This window comes from Manacus candei, unplaced genomic scaffold (genome assembly GCF_025592945.1).
Source record: "Manacus candei isolate 608988 ecotype Guabito, Panama unplaced genomic scaffold, ASM2559294v1 h1tg000071l, whole genome shotgun sequence".
Taxonomy (NCBI): domain Eukaryota; kingdom Metazoa; phylum Chordata; class Aves; order Passeriformes; family Pipridae; genus Manacus; species Manacus candei.
The window spans coordinates 8,197,876-8,216,437 of record NW_026138119.1 but is presented as its reverse complement, the minus strand read 5'-3'; the positions used below and the strand labels follow the sequence as shown (position 1 = coordinate 8,216,437).

The following is an 18,562-nucleotide window of genomic DNA, read 5'->3' as shown; positions in this document are numbered from 1 at the left end:
TGTTTTGTTTAGCTCATAGAATTGCTCTTTTGTGAACTTTGGTAAAATTATGACATTTGAAAATATACTCTTTTAGTATAGAATCTAGGGCAAAAGCAACTTTGAATATCAAAATGGAAAATGTTTCAAGGTGCAAAAGTAAAAATAATTCTTCCAAAAATGTCTAAAAACAATGTTCCAATAGTGTTAGAACTTTCTTGCCATTTTCTCTTCCAGAATAAAATTTTGTCCAAATAAACCCAATTTTGCAAAGAGTTTTGATTTTGAGAGGACTGCATATTCCATTGAAATGTGCAGTTCCATCAAAATTTCTCCAACAGCCTTTGATTTGAAAAACTTGTAGATCTCACACATCTTGCCAGCGGCATCATTCCTAGAGAAACTAAGCTACTCTAAGATTTATTACTCAGTGGCATTTTGCATTTAATTTCCTCTCCTTGCAGAGTGTGCCTGCATGTCCTTAACTATGAAGGGTGCAGTCTGATCCTTATCTGCCTCATTCAATTGCTGTGGTGTCATTGCTCTGGAAAAAAATAAATAAATTTGGGAATCCTGTCCCCTTGTTGAGTTGTCTCCACTTTAGGGTGGAAAATACACGAGTGTATGGTGTTTGTTGCTCCGTGATTTTCTGTCGTCACTGCCACACACTCCCTGACATTCAGGATATCTGCCTATTTGCACTTGGTCTGAGTTACAAATAGCACAGTTAGATCATTGTCTGGCTTCTTTAATTGTCTATCTATGAGTACCAAAGCGTGCAAGCTTTAATTTCACTTTCTGCAGGTGTAAATCTCCACTACTTGAACGTTCGTGGAAGGTGAAGACAAAAGAGGCCTACTCATGGCCAAAATGAACTCGGTTTAAAATCTGACACGACATTCATGGAAAATGTTTTGTAGGACTCATCCAGCTTCCAACCAGAAAACCACATTGCTCGTGTGCCTCTGAAGCCACTCAGAACCTGGTTGGTCTGATCTCATGTTCCTGAGGTCTCACAGCACCAGTACACTGCTACCCCAGGGAGCTGATACCAGCAGTGCTCTGGGTCCTTCCTAGTGCCCTGCTTATTCCTGAGCATAGCTGGATCCAGCCCCCAGGCTGAGGGATTCTGTGGCCCTTTCTCAGCCAGTTGTGGCCCTTGCACGAGGGGCTGTTTGCTCACTGGCAGTGGCTGTGGGAAGGCAGTTTTGATTTACTCTTTACCTTCACCATAGAACTAGAAAGCTTTAACCTACCTGGATTCTCACCAGCAACACCTGCTGGATAAACAAACCTCACAGCACCTCCAGAAGTCGATCAAAGGAATGTTTTATATAAGAAAGGTGATTTTGGCTCAAGCCCAGAACGTTCCTTTGCCTGCTGTGCAATATATGCATATATCAGTCAGTTCCTGCTGCCTGGCTCACTGCTGACTGAGAGAAGTGTGAGAATACAATTAAACCTGTTGCTGCCTTAGGCTGCTCTAGTGCCCTGCCTTTCCCAGGGGCCATTATTTCACTCGAGATCGATTCATTCTGTATTTGTGAGGGGAAATGTCTCAGCTGGACATTGGAGTCCCACAGGATGGTTCCTTTGTCTTGGCCACCTAAAATGTGGCAGGTGAGTTGCAGTTGTGACAGCAGCTACATCCTGAGGCACTGCTGATCCCAGCTGGCCTCTCAGGCTCTGTCCATGTGCCAGGACAATGCCAGGACATTCATCCCAGCCACTGCACTGAACTACATGATGAAGAATTGACACACAGGCTGTGGCTATGGACAACATTTTGGGGAAAGACCCCTTCCCAGCCTGCCACCCCTGCTCTCTAACCAGGAGATGAAGTTTGGCTTATCCTCACAAACCTCACATTCCTGTTTTGTGTCAGGCAAGACACGATGTTTCTATGACTGACCTAGCTGACTAACTCATAAGCCAAAGGATTTTCAGAATCTGAGTGCAGAGGGGAAAAATAAATTCTGCACAGTTTCTTTTTATATACAAATATTTGTAATTTTCAGAGTATTTACCCATCTCTAGAAATCCAGTTGCATGAAATAGGATTTTCATCCTCTTCCACAATTAAATGAATGTTTCTTACCCAGTCCTGAGTGTTTGATGATATTTAAGGAAGAGTCTCTTTATCTCAACTTCATTGAGGTTTGCAGTGTATGAATGAATACAGTCTGGCTCCCATTTTGGGGTAATGATCTGCTCTAAGCTCTCTGGAGGCTGAGTCCAATTCATGTATCTCCAGGGATCACACCCTGATCTACCCAAACGTGTAGGTTTGTTTGGTATTCAGCTCTTGCAGAGGCCTTGAACTGACAGAGGTGAATTTGCAGGATCCCAAACAGGCACCACTTTTGTACTGGGCTGTGAGCCATTAACTCCATTTTCCTCTCTGTGAGATGGCAGTGGTGAGGCTCACAGATCTCTCCAAAGCCCTCTGAGATACTGGAGTCAAAAACCACCTTCTCAGGGCTGCAGTCAGGAGTTTGCTGAGAAAGTCACGGGAGGGCTCAGCCAAGCACACACGGTCAGGGGTGATGGGAGATAACAGGAGCTGAGTGGGGCACTGGCTGCTCAGGGTGATGATACACAGGGCTCATGAGCTTGCCAGGGGGAAAAACTGGAGCATGTTAAATGGACCTCTGGCTTTCTTCAAACTGTATGGCTGCTGTGGTCCCTCCAGACACTGAGCTCAGTGGCATTCCCACCACTCCGTGGCATGTGAGGAAGGAGGAGGGCAGTGGGGTGTGTGTGGGTGAGGGAGAAGCATTAAAAGTTGGGCATCTGCAGGGCAGTTGTGTTGGATCACAGGAGGGCTGCCTGAGATGCCAGAAAGTCTATTCTGCACCTGGGTTCATTGGGCAGGAACAGGAGAATTCCCTGAGCTGTTTATCCTTGACAAAAGAGGTGCACTTCTAACACTTCATTGGATCACAGACAATACGAATAACCTTCACACATTGCCCTTTTCTCTTTAAATTAGTAGTGATGTCCTGTTTGTCCATGTTTGCCCACTGCTTTATCATGCTTTCTTCCTCAGCTGCAAGCGGCTGTGCTCTCCTTTTTCTTCCCTCTGTCATCTCCATTTCTCTCCTCTCCTTACCTTTCTTTATCTTTACTTCTCCCTTTCTTCTTTTCTGTATTTTGCTTCTCCCTGTTGTGCTTGCTCCCTTTTTGTGTGATTATTTGGGAAGGAAGAAGGTATTTATAGCTCTCACTGGATTCTGTTACCAACTGTTCCACCCGTCTGACCTCTCTGGATCTTGCAGTCCACGACTCCACGCCAAATTGTAATGTTACCATAGTATTTGGGAACCCAGCAAGCATTGTGGCTTTCATTAGTTTTTAGCACTACCTCCCATGTAGTTGAACACAGCCACCGGTGAGAAATGTAAAAGTACAAGTGCCTGTTGTTTCATAACAAGCTCAAAGAGACAGCTCAGACCTGTGCTCCTTGTGCCTCCAAAAACCAGTGTGTAGATGTCACAGGAGTTGCCCCTGAACAGCACAATGCAACAGCTTCTTGGAACCAACAAAAGCTCTATTCTTTTCTTTGTTAGAGAGGAAAGGATTGTATTTTGGAGTGAGAGTCAAGGGAGTGGGTGAACTGAAGGCAAAGTGACTCTGCTTATCAGGTGAATTACCGAGTGGAAGGGGTAGAAAATACCATTGTTTGGCACAGGGAAAGACGCTCAAAATAGGAAATTCAGGACCAAATGCACTGGCACGGTGTGTGTTGTGTGGTGTCCAGTCCAGCTGGGCACTTAAGCACCTGACCAGGAGAGGCTGGTGTTATGCTCCTCCCCATGCTGGCCATGCCTGTTCTGCTCAAGTAAATAATCATTTTCCTGGACAGATATGCTCTCTTGCCACCAGTCTATCTTTTAAAACCGATGCCAACGACAGCCCATGTTCTCTAACTTCTTTTGTGCCCTCTCTCTGCTTCCTCCTTTCTTCCCAGGGCACCCTGATGTGGAGCAGCCTTGTAAATCCAGCGTCAGGACGTGGAGTCCCAACTCGGCAGTCAACCAACACACGGTGCCCCCAGCCTGTCCCGAGCCCCAGGGCTGCTACCTGCAGCTGGAGTTCCGTTATCCCCTGACTCCAGAGTCTCTCACAATCTGGGTGACATTTGTTTCCCCGGACTGGGACTCCAGTGGAGCAGTGAATGACATCAAGTTGCTCACCGTCAGCGGGAAGAACATTTCTCTGGGGCCGCAGAACGTCTTCTGCGACATCCCACTGACCATAAAGCTGGATGCAGGACGGGTGGGCGAGGAGGTGTATGGAATCCAGATCTACACCCTGGATGAGCACCTGGAAATCGATGCTGCCATGCTGAGCTCTGTCCCCCACAGCACGCTGTGTGCAGACTGCAAACCCATCCAGTACAAAGTGGTTCGGGACCCTCCTTTCCAGTCTGGATCTCCAGTTGTCATCTCAAACCTCAGCAGGAGATATGTTGACACGTAAGTAACTGCTTTCCAGAGAGCTGGGTCATCTTGTTCAGATCAAAACAGTTCCCTGTTCTTCTCATCCTGGTAATGTCCAGCATTCCAAGTAGCTGTGAGGATGTTGAGCTAGACAGACATGCCAAGAATTACCAAGACAGAATGTTCTCATAGTTGCTCTCTGAAACCAAGAGCATCACATTTGAGTGAATAGCCTGTGATTTCATGGGTAGTTTTTGAGAAATTTCTGGGCTAGTTGTGCAGAGATCTGTAATTCAGGTTTTCCTTAAGCAGAAAGGATATTGCAATCTACCTAAGCCATGATAAATTAAATGTTTAGGCTAACCTAACCAAGGACCTCTGGAGTAGCATGGTCATCATTTCCTTGGGAATCTTTTGAAAGTAATATTTTGATGCTGAAGGACAGAGCAGGGCTTTCAGTGCCAAACCACTAATTATCTGCTAAAGAAAGTATGCAAAGAAATACACTTGCACATTCAGGTGTATAAATGTGTTTCAACCACTTCTGTTTTCTGCTTTCGAGTTGTGTCAGTGTGAGATTGTTCTGACATGGTAAACATGCCAAATGCCCTGGTTTGTTGTAGGAACTGAGTTTCATCCCAGACACAGTTACACTTATCTAGTCAAAGGATTCATGATTGTTGAGGAAAGCCCAGCTTCAAAATATTTACTTATTTCAAGGAGACCCGTGATCCACCCATAGGCATTCTACAGTTAGAAAAACATCTTTGGCATAACATGATTCCCTGGAAGTGATTCATTCATCTGTGGGAACAACATGAAGCTCATTTGAAAAATGAACACCAGATAAAAGGAAACCTGCTAAGAAAACTGCACTCTAATTTAGGAAAGATGATCTAATTAGTACAGCTAATATCAAGGAAGCATACATCATTATGGTTTTCTAAAGCATATTTAAATATAATAAAAATGACTAATTAACAATTCAATAATCATGAGCTCCCATCCCTTTCACAGCCCAATTATACAGCTCAGAAGATGCAAATTGTCCCAATGGATTTAAAAACTCATGGTAACTAACAGTAATGAATCTAACAAAAACCCAGGACATCACTGAGATTACTCATGTGCTGAAAGTTAAGCATGTGCTTAAGTGCTTTCTTGGGTTGTAGCCTTGTTCAAACAATTGCTGGCACTCAGCATGAGATGAATATTGGCATATTGGAAATGTGGAAAACGGTGAATTTTCCCAAGGTTTTGCTGTGAAAGCATCTTTGCCTGAAACCTGGCCCACTCCAATTGGAAAATGGGACTGCTTTGGTTTGAAATATTTGCATACCTTAGCACAAGTTCCCACAGAAACAGGTCCAGTTTTGACTTCATAACACAATGTGAAAGAAAAAAAAAAGCCCAAAACATAACTTGTATTCTGGGTTCTATTTCTTTGTCTTTTGTTATGATTTTGTGGGTCACTTCTAGCTGAAGTGAAAGAGTGCTCTAAGAATTAAATCAGTAGCCAGGGATTAATGGCAGTTTTCCTGGGGGTCATTGAATAAATCCCGTGGGGTAGCAGTCCCCCTCTGTACGTCTCAACTAGTTACACAGCCAGCTAAAAATCAGATAGAACTTTTAAACTAATCTTTCTGGGCTCTGCCTGAGATCAGGGGACAGAAATGGATGCTTCTGGACACTGGCACTACCAAACTCCCAACCAAATCTCAGCAAAACCCTCTAGTCTTGACGGGCTCAGCTCCTTTGTGTCTTGCCAGGGACTACAGGGAAAATCCTGCCAGTGAGTTGTGACAGGACACTTGGAAAGCTGAGTTTCAGTCACTGGGTGAGCAGGCAAATATGCAGATTCTTAAGCACTTGTTTTTGAGGCTGTTTTGGCTGATTTACTGTGAGGGTGCTGAGGCCCTGGCACAGGTTGCCCAGAGAAGCTGTGGCTGCCCCACCCCTGGGAGTTTTCAAGGCCAAGCTGGACAGGCTTGGAAGCAACCTGGTCTGATGGAAGTTGTCCCTGCTCATGGCAGGGGATGGAACAAGATGATCTTTAAGGTTCCTTCCCACCCAAACCATGTTGTGATTGTGTGATTCAAGACTTCTGCACGTGTTTGAAATGTTGAGAAGTGAGATGATTTTTTTATCATAATACACCTAGTGCACAGCACTGATCTGGATCCCCTGGGGATGGGGGGCCCTGCAGATTCAGAGGCTGCTGCTGGGCCCACACCTTGAGATGCAAAAAAATTCATTGAGACTCTGCACGGGCTTGTGGTTATCTGGTAGAGACAAAAGCAATATGAATTTTTCATTAGCACCTTGTGCAAAGAGTAGCCACAGTCTTTTTAAGTCCCTAAGCAGGAAGGAAGGGAAGATGCTTCAGGAAAGTCAGGGACAGAGGTGTTGGGCCATGCTCCTACTTATATAAATGTGTAGAGGTAAAGGGAGTCTCTCTCAACCTGTTCACATCTCCCTGTTTGTTGCATCCTGTACTGCTGCAATTCAGCATATCTGTGCAGCCAGACTTTGCAGCCCCTTTATCTCTCTGTAAACCCCAAGCCAGTCACCCCTCCTTTGTGCTTTTGCATGTTTTCCGTATTAAATAAAATGACACCCCCACACGTTCTATGGAAGGTTATTTTGAAGGCAGTCTCATATCTTCACTCTTGCCTCCTCTGACCTTGATCTTCACTTTCTCTTTTTCTCCCAAAGAAAATATTTGCTTGCACTGTTATCTGTGAGCAAGATCCTTTCCCCAGGTGTGGCGATGCTGAAAGAAAAATTAATTTCTCTTACCTTCTTCCCGTCAAAGAGAGGGAACTTCCTTTTAAGCTGAGAGGAGAGACAGCCTTTAATGGATAGCCCTTGCCTAGTCAGCACTGGGTGCTCCACAGAGGAGAGTAAATAACTAGAACAGTGGAAACATTTTATTAAGAAATGCAAAATAATGCCAGACCTTCTGTTCTCAAGCTGAATTTTAATCTCAGCTCTTGGCTCAAGTCAAGGCTTAAACATCCATTTCTAAGGGACAGGACCTTATCCTTGGACCTTACAGAAAGCAGACCAGATACACTCAATTCCACTGAGTGTGATCAGCCAGAATTGCTGGTATCTGTGATACAAAATGAGAGACAGAGCCTAGGAAGAGAGGAGAAAGCTAAATAAATCAGTGGGGGGAAAAAGGAGGTCAGGCCAGGTGCAGCACAGAACTGCTGAGTCTTCACACCACAGCAAGTGATAAGGAAGGAGCCTCATCTGCAAGTCTCAAAGTCTCAGCTCACAATTTAATCCAAATGTGGGTTGTGCTCATATGTAGAGTGCTCTACTCTGGCTGTCCTCTAGAAACAGTGTGTGAGATGGTCACAGTGGTGATTGCTCTGGCCTCCCTTCACAGTCACTGGAGCATTTTTGCGCTCACAGAGTTGCTGTTGGAAAGTAATCGTTGCTCTTGAGTTCATTTGTGGTAACCACTGATTTTTTTAAGAGCTCAGTGAAAAGTGAGTACCCACAGCAAGAGGCTCTCTGGGTGATGTCACAGGCACAGTTAGGTGTCAGTCCCACCAGGCCAGTCTGTGCTGAGCAGCCCCATGGCACTCTCAGCAGCCCAATTTGTGATCAGTGGGGAGCCGGATGTGCTGGTGAGATCTGTGCACTCCCTTCTTGCTGACCAAGCTGAGAGACACTGAGGTCAGTTTTGAAAAGTTGTCAGAATAACTTAAAAAGTTTCAAAGAATCGGAAATTTTCCCAACTTTTCTGCCACAGACTTTGTAAGAAGCCTTAAAGTGTGGTGGAAGGCGATGGATCAGGTTGTCTTTGTGGTGTTAAACTGTAGGGTTTTTTTCAAGACAAAGGCATTGACTGAAATAACCTCAGAAAGAATCCCAGCATGAAGCCCTGGTATGAGTTTTGGGTTTGCAGAGGTGAGCATCACTGAGAAGCAAGTTTGCAGTGCTGTGATATGTTATTCTGAGCCATTCCTAGTAGAGCTTTAGTACTGAGGCGACACACAGAGATCCTGCATTCAGACTTTTAAAAAGTGAGACTGAAAAACTTGCATTTTCTCATATAGGGAATAGGTTTTTCTTCTCAATTTTGGCTATTTTTTACTTACATTCTATGGTTAAACCTTTTCTGTTGCTCAGTAATAGTTGGAGGGGGTTGGCCATCATCTGTGTAGATAACAGTTGTTCAAGTTGGTACAATATTTTAACATCTTGTTAGAATCAGGGCTTCCATTCAGTGCTGAGCTTGTAAACTCCATGTCATTTACTGGGTTTTAATTCTGTTTTAACAACTAAGACAGTGGAATGCAGATCTCACTGAGGCTTCTTGGAGTGATTACAGAATAACTGAGAAATCGCCATCCTTGGGATGGCAGGTGGCTGGAGGGCTCCTGTGCCACTGTTTGTGTTTCATTGTTCATGGGACCTGAGCAGGTCATGTGCATTTATTGATGCATTTGCCATTTGTTATTGGTCTCCAGTCAGAAGGGCACATGGTCAGTGACTGGTCAGAAAACCCAGATGAGGAGTAGTTGAAGGAAACAAAGACAGTTCTCAGTTTGAAGATTCCTACAAATATGAACAAGCAGAGAGGCTGGAGAATCAGCATTGACTATTCATAATGAGCAATAACACCAATTAATTGATGTGCCTTTTAGCCTCTGAATTTAAGAGGAAGTTTGCATTTACATGACACAGGCTCAGCTGAACAGACTGGAAGAATAAAAATATCACACTGATGGTATCTAAACCTAAGTCCCTGCAGAACTCAACACTAAAATTTCACAGTGACATCTGTCCTTATTATGGCATTCCTTCCTTCACCCCCAAGATCTCTTTCTCTGTTTTCTGGAGGTCTACCAGCCAGAGGAATGTATGATCTAAAGCAGCTGAAATGAATTGCCACATCTATCTGTCATGAGGATAATTAACACCATATTTCCACCCAAACAAGATACAGATCACTGGGTGGTTGTTCTCCCGACACCAAAAGCTGAAGCCCATATTATCACATCTTCTGCTCATCCCTCCTCCACAGTTGCCATGCCAAACCTCTCTCGATATGCCAGGAAATACTGGGGAGTATCTAAGATAGGACTGAAATGTTAAGAAAACACTTTGCATGCCCAGATTTATCTGCAGGAGCTGCCAGGTTGTCCGTGCGATATCGGCACGCTGCACATCTGGATTCCCAACAGGCTTTAGAGCTCTATATGGTATTCCAGATGTCCTTGTGCACGAATACTTACCCTGGAAATGCCTTGTCTTGATGCATGCAAGGACCTCATAGGCTTTTTTTGTGGATACATCCCACTGGTGGTTCATGATTGCCTTGCAACTGAATAAAGCATAGAATCATAAAGACATAGAATGGCCTGGGCTGAAAGGGACCTTGAAGATCATCTCCTTCCAACCCTCTGCCATGAGCAGGGACACCTTCCACTGGACCAGGTTGCTCAGAGCCCCATCCAGCCTGGCCTTTTAACTAACTGCTTCCTCCCCTCTCACTTGCAATAAAGAGTTCCCAGTTTATACTGAATTTCTTGGTCCTAAAATGTATAATATTGTTTTAGACCAACATATGGACCATTTCAAGACAAGCAGATCTGTAAGTTAGTAATTTCCACATCAGAACTGCCTCCTTCTCTTCATTAACTGAGCTTATTTACCAATTCTAGGAGATTTCTTTCCTATAATTACCCAATTCTCCCTATTACTTTCTTTAGTAATATGTTAGAGATCCCTGGCTATATCTGTATGAAATTTTACAGCTCATCTCCAATAAAAAACCTTCAACAAGAACTCTTCACTCTTATTCACACTTTCTTGCTCATTCCTAAGAGCTTCCCTATAATTAACTTTAGATGCTAGCTTTCCATGGACCAAGCTATTTTGAACTTTCCCAAGGGGCAAACACCTTTCTGCCCCACCAGTTTCCTCTTACCCCTGGAATTTCCAGTTTCAGGTACATCAGCACTGGTAATTTCTTGCCTAGTTCTTCATCTGCAGTCCTTGCATTAAGTGTTTCAGTTGTTCCTTGCTGATTTTAGTTTCCCAGATGGAATAGTGGCTGTGCTGTCACTGTTTGAAAACCTTCAATCAGTGAAGAGTTTTGAGTGTATTGGAGCTGCCTGTGTTCAGTTTTGGCAAGGTTTGATATGCAGCTGGTGTAGGACAGTGTAGCAGCCCTGGTGTTCAGCAGAGGTGCTGAGATCATCCATCTCTGTGCCTCTCCCAGGCCATGCCTGGTCTTGGCTGTGTCATCAGCTCCTTCCTCATGCAGCCAGCATTGATTGCCCTGTTTCTGCTTAATGAACCTGGAAATTTCCCATGATGAAAGAACAGGAGCAATATGGGACAACTGCCTGTCCCACACCTTCCCTTCCAACAGTAGGAAGCTGGTCATAGGTTCATCTGACCCTAACAGAGGTGAAGTGCTGCTGGGAAGGAGACTCCTCCACCCTATAGCAACTTCACTGCCAATATCCCTCCAGGGAAATTCCTTCCTTTCCCAGACAGTGGGGCCTCACCTCTGGCTTGCACGGGTCTGGGCAGGGAGGCAGAAGGGTGACTGATTCTGCTGCCTGTGCCAGGTAAGAGCACACAGCCCTGCTCTGCACTTAGGGCTCAGCAAGCCAGGTAGAGGAAAACTGCTTCTATTCCACCTCCTGTTCCTGCATCTCTCCTTCACATATGTTGTGCTTCTAAATGCCGAGAGAGTGGTTGTTATTATTTATAGCTGCCAGTAGCATGCTGGGTGTTTCACAGAGTAAAGACTCCAAGTGCCTTCTTCCAAAGAGCTCCCAGTGAAGTGTTGGGGGCTGACGGTGCTGCAGCTCTCAGGGGTGATGCATCTCCACTTGGCTGATGTGATTTGACAGCTGGAAGCCACATTCTGATGGCTTTCCCTCTTTCCTGCTTTCTTCATTAGAGGTGCCAGGTTATGTCTGCGAAAGAAGCTGCTGCTTCCTGACCCCCCACACAGAGCACATAGAGCAGTTTTTTTTCCCTTACCGCCCTCTGCCAAATTGCCTTAACCCTGCCCTGGAGAAGGGAAAGAACAATTTGACACTCTGTGCCCACTGAGGAGGCAGCTTTCCCGCTAAGCCTGTGCAAAGATGCCGTTTGGTGCCAGCAGCAGTGATAGATTTGTGATTCCTCACTGTTGCGGTTTCTTATGTAACTCTGTAACTGTAGCTGGCACTTGACAAGATCCGCGGCTCCTGTTCTGGCTCGGCTGCACATGATGCAAGAGTAAGGTAGGAAGGGCAGGTTTATCTCTTTATGGCTTTGCCATCCTGGGATAGGGCAGCGCAAAGGAGTTTTTCTGGGTCTGACTTTGGAGGGTGGGATTGCTCTGAATGACCTCCAGCTGCTTCTCTCAAAGAAATGACTCACGACTGTCCCATTTGGGGACAGACACTTTTCTCCAGGATCAGCTCTGCTCCAGCCAGAGACTCCCCAAGGACTGCTGCTACACTGGATTCACATCTCTGTTCTACCTCTTGGGCAATACACAGAGATCAGACCCGTAGACTACAACCAACCCATGTGCAAGTGTCCCTGAAAAATGAACATTAACAGCTGTCCTATTATTATCCAAATAGATACTATTAGAAATTGATATATTTAATCACTCCCAGCCAGGGTGGAATTTGAACTCATGACCTAGAAGTAGTAGCAGAGTTTTCAGATGCAGAAGGGAAAAAAAAAAACAAAAAAAAAAAAAAATAGAAGGTCAAACAGGACTTTTCCTGCTGGGCAAAATAATTTATTGCAGGTGAAACAGTCTCAGATATGTGGTAAATTAGACTGTGCATTATCTCATGGATAATAACTTCTCTCTGATGTTTGCCTTCTTGTGTGCATCTTTATTTTGTGCTCTAAATAAGATAAGAAGCACCAGAAATCTCCCAGGAATAACAAATGCATTTTCTTTGCTTGATTGAGGAAAGAAATATTGGACAGACATGTGTTATGCAACAATTTAAAAATAACTCTCTTGTAAAACTTGGAATGAGCCTCAAATACCGCAGAAGAAGCAGAAATGTGTTACCTACCTTTTTATCAGTCAGCCAGTACAGCTTTTTTCAGCTACTTTCACTGAACTATTGGCCTGATCATTTCCTGGGCATTTTATTTTAATATATTTTCCTAGGAAATACATTCCGAGTGTCTGTTAAATTTGGAGTTACACTCAAACAGGCAAGCATTTGGAAAAAATGCTGCAGTAAGACTGAAATACCTGTGCTGTCCTTAATACCTTGTTGGATCCAGCGACAGAAAAGACAAGACAAAGGTGTCCAAGGCCAGGTTGGACGGGGCTTGGACCAACCTGATCTAGTGGAGGGTGTCCCTGCCCATGGCAGGAGGTTGGAATGAGATGATCTTTAAGGTCCCTTCCAAACCAAACTAGTCTGGGATTCTGTGATTCCAGGGGTATCACTGCACAGCGGATCCTGCTGTGGGCCCAAGGCCTCCATCGTGTGATTGCTTAATCTCAGTCTTTCTGGTCAGGATCTTCTTAAATATATGGTGGCATTGGACATCCCCAACTCCAGCACTTCCCTGGAGCTTTTTGTGATAGGAAGGGCAAGGTGGAAATAAAGCTTCTTCTTCTCCTCATCAAATTGTACCCCAGAGAGGGTGCCTGCAACTGGATACCCCAAATTACCAGCCACTACTGCAAATACTGGCCCTGAGAGCTCAGTGCAGTAAACCAGATCATTTACTCACAATGGTACAGGATTTTTTTAAAAATGTAAGACCAGTTGCAGATGTAATGACAATAGAGGAAATTAGCTCATGATGGGATTTTAGGAAAAGGCTAGTGGAAACATGTTCAGTAATGTTCGGTTATTAAACCATTAGAGATCCCACTGGAGACCAGCTAGTAGGATTTCTCTGAAAGTGGTTTAAGGCAAAACACAGAGCCCCTGAGGAGGGAAATGACAAAATGTTCCTCTGGAATAGTCCCCTCATCTCCTTGCCTGTCTCTGTGTGACAGCACATGATCTCTCTCATGTGTGTGCACATGCACAGATCAGCTCCCTCCCTCCTCCTGAGGGGCAGGACTTCTGCAGCCCCCGAGCCTGGACCCTCCAAAGCAGCATTTCAGAGAGATGAGATGGTAGAGGTGAAACCAGAGAAAACTGCAAACATATGTGTTCACTTGGGGCCCAGTCTAAGCCCAACTCAAACTGCACAAAATACCTTCCACTGGCTTCAGGAGCCTTCGGATCAGGCGCTGTGTCTGCTCCCGTGGCTCTGTTCACCATTTTGGTGAGATTACAGGGAAACAGGAGGGTATAAGGTTCTGAAAGTCAGGTCTTGGCTCAGGCCTGTTGAAAACAAATCCTAGAGGTGAGGTCTGGATTCGGTGAAGGTGAATAAGATTATTCTGCTAAGCTGACCACCCTAAGTTGGGAAGAGCCTTCTCCTCAAACCCAATGGGCTGAGGGCAGCGCCTTGAGTGCTCCCAGCAACAAGCAATCGACAGCCAAAGGTTGAGGGGTGTTTGCTGGGGTCACAGACCCTGTGCAGAGTGTGCATCAGGTGCTTTACCCACAGTATGGTCTGAAGCAGTGCTGGATCCCACAGAAATGCTGCCGCTGGCGGTGCCCCACGGAGACAGCTCGGCACAGCCGGGGTGTCGTTAATGATGTGAGTAATCAGGAAGGGCTCATGGAAAAGCACGATGCAACAGGTAAAGTTCGTCAGTGCCGCTGATGATAATGGCCTTTCCAGTAATTAACTTGTCCTGACCTGCCTGCCCGTTGTGTTACTGTTTTCTCCCTGTCACACCGGGACACCGGAGCGCTGTCCTCAGGTGGAGGATACTGGCACTGTTCCCTTGGAATCAGCAGAGAAGTGCTGGCTCCCACCAGTTGGAAATAGGGGATTTCTGCATTTCGTGTCTCAGATCTTTCCTTCCTCAGCTAAAACATACCAGCCTTCCCTCCTGGGGTGGCCACATCTGAGCCCCACGTCGAGAAGCACTCCCGTCTCGCTCAGGGTCTGAGCACAGCACTGAAGAAGCAAACACAACACATTTTTCCCCCTCCTTCCCTGCTTCTAATAACAACCAGGTGCTCCAACACTTAACCTGTGTGCTGCCATGAAATTGCCTGTCTGCTGCAAACACCCATGTGAGGCCCAGGGCCTTGAGGATCTACTTTATCCCAGGATTTGTAACCTAATCTCAGTGAGATTGTCCATTTATATCAGCCACCTTAAAAATTCATGTTTTTGTTGTTGTTTAAACATGAAAGGAGAAAATGGTCTCTTGGCATTGATTTTTCTTTTTTTTTCTCTTGAGGAAAAACAAGAACTATCTTTAAGGCCTTGGCTGCAAACTTCGTTTTTTATTAAACGTGCTACTGTGTTTTAAATTGGTACCAGGGCAGATACTTGGAGGATTATATCAAAGTCTGCTGGAGTTAATCAGTTGCATAAATATCTATAGGTTTGCTACTTACAAAACTTAATGGTTCTCACGTGAAGGACAGAAGAAAGAGGTCTGTGTACAAAACAAAAAAAAAAAAAGTTCAAAATCAAATGTGTTTAAGGTCCTAAACAGGGCCTGGGTTTCAAAGCAGAGGTGCAACAGCCAGACATGTAGTCCTGTGGCAGGGCCTCTTGTGCAGGTAGGAGCTGGTCTGAGCAGCAAATGCACACCTTTGCACCTCAGAGGATCACATGAGCAGCTGAGTTGCAGTGGTTTAAACCTGGAGTGTTTTGCTGAGTTACTTGAGGTTTACACCAACATAAGCAACAGCAGAGCTGTAGACTAATTGCCTGGTTTGAATTTGTGGTGGTTATGAGAGTTGGTGGTGACTTCGGTTCACAGAAATATTCCAAGAAGCAAAAGGATATTTTCCTAATAGATTGGATCCCTCGACCTCTGACTCCAATCCCAAATCTGTGGGGTGTTGCATAACTGGGAAATGTGGTTGGTGTAGGTGTTAGAGGAAATACCTTCCTGATACATCCAGAAGCAAAAGTTAAGTCTGGCATCATCTTGATGCCCCTGTTTTGCATCTCTGTGAGCACAGAGTCCTGATGTTACAGAATGTACCCACCAAGTACTAAGCTGAGATTATCTGTTCAGGTTGTGGGCTGTTCTGTCATTCTTCCTTGGAAATACCCTGTTCGGGTTTAAGCTGGATTTGGGAGCAGGAATCCACTGTACAGTCCCCATCTCCCTTCCAACTCATGAGTGTTCAGTTAGTCCTTCAACTACCCTGTTTTGCCGTGCTTGTAAACAAATAAATCACAAAAAAGCTGGAGGGCACAGAGCAAACCTGTGGCCCCTCTTGGCACCTGCCTCACCATGGATAGAGAGAAAAGCCTCTCCAAGGCTGTTTCCTTGGCATTTATGTCTTCTGAGTCAGCTCAGTATCTGAGAGAGAAGCAAGAGAGTTGTTTTGAGGCCTTTGCACCTGCCATGGTGCTGGGCTTATCCAAACAGAGAGAGATTGGACCGCAGCTGAAAAAACAGCCCGGCGCAAGAGCCCGGGATTTTTGACGTCCTTCTTGTGTTTACAACATCCCACCCTCCTCTCTCCCGACTGCAGTCAGGCAGGAATTCTCTTCATTATCTTCTGCCGTGCTTCTCATGCCATTTTTATTAAAAAAAGGAGAGGCAAGGCAAGGGGGAGCGTGTGTGAGAGAGGAGGAAGAAAACAGCCGTATTTGTACAGTCAATGGCAATGCAGGAAAAAAGATGGAAGTTTGGGGAGCAGATCTATTTGGGTTGTCCTAAAGTGACCTCATCCTCTGGCTTACTTAGCAATTGCTTTTGGAGCACCTGAGCATGGGGTAGCTTGTAAACACCGTGGTGTTGGTGGATATTTGGTGTAATTCAGGACCTCTGGAAGTGGCACTGGGTGTTTTGGAGGTTGTGAGCAGCATGTGGGGACAGACTGGACAGCTCTAGCCTGCAGATGACAGGACAAGGGATGGTTTAGACCTCTGGGTCCTCTTTTTGTGGTTGTATTCAGTCCACCCTTGCAGCTGATCCAAAGAGTTGCAACAAGGGAAGATGTGGAGTTGCTGCTGTTTGCTGCCAGAAGATTTCCTGTTTTGCTCAGCAAGGCTTCCTTGCTAGAGAAGAGCAAAGGTGACAGTGTTAGGGAAACAGGGACATCACTGGCAGACCAGGGCTTGTTCTGGGCTGCAAAGAGATGTCCAGGAAATGTTGTCTTTTGACTCTAGAGTTTGGTGGGTATTTAAGGTCAAAGCCAGAGGAGTCCTTCACGAGGACACTTGAGGTGTAGAATTTGCGTGTTCCACGTGACACTGCCTGTGACAGCCATAATTTAATTGGGGATGCTTAAAACTTCGTCATCTTGTCCTTAGATAACAGGAACGCTGTCTGCTTTCATTGCTGCCTGGCCATTTATCTTTTCATAGGGCAGGAGCTGGGCTCAGCCTTAAGGATATTTGAAATTTTGCTGGAAACAAGTCTTTGCTTTGTGAAAACACTCCTGCTGTTATTTGTAGTAGGAAACACATATATGCCGTTGTAGTAGGAAGAGAGGCATGGGATGTTTGCTTCCCCTTGATGCTTTCACTGCCTCTTGAGTGTGTGCTGTGCCCTCAGATGCTGAAGCCCCACGGTGTGCACAGAGCAGATGTGGTTAGGGCAGTGTCAGCTCTGCTGGAACTCAAGGGCATGTGTGTTTCTTCTATAAATTCAGTGATCCTTTAAACCCACCTTGGTCTGAGTAAAAAAAAAAAAAAAAAAAAAACAACTTCCCACAGGTATAATTTTCCCTGAAGTTTTCCAGGAACACCCAAACTGAGAGCAGAGGTCCCTCCCCTGGGGGACAGAGCGAGATTAACCCAACTGCCCAGCCTCCCCAGTAAAAACATGAAGAGAATGAAAGGGTTCTGTGTTTCTGACTCTGGATCCATCACTAGCCACAGCAGGCAGGCAAGTTGCCCTCGTGGTGCTTCACACAGCATGTCCTAATTCCCCCTCTAAGCAGGGCTTGAGTCATTGCTTTTTAATAAGAGTCCTCCCCACAGGCGGAAGCTGCAGCGATCAATGCGGCTTACTCACTTCTCGAAAAGGTCATTAAAAGACCATAGATATAAATTTAAAAGAGTGTTTGTTCACATCCTTGATGTTAAAGATGTTCTTCTCTCTCACCTCCTTAAGTAGCACCGTGCGAAGCCGCCGTGTGCTGGTCCTGCCTGACAGCAAAGTGCCCCTTGTCGCTGTCGTTGTGCCATCAGCTCCCGGGGAAGGCAAGAGAGAAAATAAATGCTCAGAATTCACACTTTTATCACCACTTGGAGAGGAGCTTGTCTTGCTGACATCTCCAGATAGAGTCTGTAATATCGACCTTAGTATGATATAGCTATATAGGAGAGAATAAACTCTTTTTTTGTGTTTGTTTTCTTTTTCCTTGTGCTCCTTCCTCCTTCACTATGGGACTGGATTACTGCCCGAAGTATTTCACATATCATGCCTTTAGCAGCTATATTTTTCCGAAATAGGGGTACTTTGAAAGAATGTTAAAACTCCTGGTTGCTGCCAATATGATATATTTAACAGTTCAGGAGGATATGAGCATCTCAGGTTCCAGTTGTTGAGATGTGAAATGCCACATCCAGCTCAGTCAGCTTTTTTGCCACATCAGGCCAGGCTGAGCTAAAAGCTGAGGCTTGACTTTTGAGTTTCTAAGGTGGCTCTTTGGTGCTCCAGTTCAGGCACATCTCCAGCTCTGCCTGTGTGATGCTGGAGGGCACTTTTGGAGCACACGTGTCTCATTTCTGAGCTCCTCTGGGCATGGCTGGTTTGTTGGTGCTGCCCTGGATGTGAAAGCCTGGGGATCCTCTGCTGTCCCCCAGTGTGGGGAAGACTGTGGGGAAGGCAGGTTGTTTCTGCCTGGGTTGCCTGAGAGAGGATTTGGGATGTTTTTCATCCCAAGGATTGTCCCCTCTGGAGATCTGTCTCCCAGGTCTGCTGTTGGAGGACCATATGCCTCCAGGCATTTGTCTTCCCTTTCTCTGCATTTTAACCTAAGACAAGGATATTACCTTCATAGCTCATGGGGTATCATAAGCATAAATAACTTCATAGCTCTCATTTTCTACCCAAACTGCAGAGAGGTAAGGAGAGCCAG

At 45.4% G+C, this 18,562-nt stretch overlaps 1 protein-coding gene across 1 annotated transcript in view; it reads left to right on the top strand.

Annotated features, from left to right (window-relative positions):
* The window catches only part of PAPPA (pappalysin 1), a 182,145-nt gene that overhangs the window by 69,595 nt on the left and 93,988 nt on the right, over positions 1-18,562 (top strand). Inside the window, exon 7 of the mRNA XM_051807871.1 lies at positions 3,950-4,457. Within this exon, the coding sequence (XP_051663831.1) occupies positions 3,950-4,457 (508 nt within the window). The remainder of the gene's footprint in view (positions 1-3,949; positions 4,458-18,562) is intronic.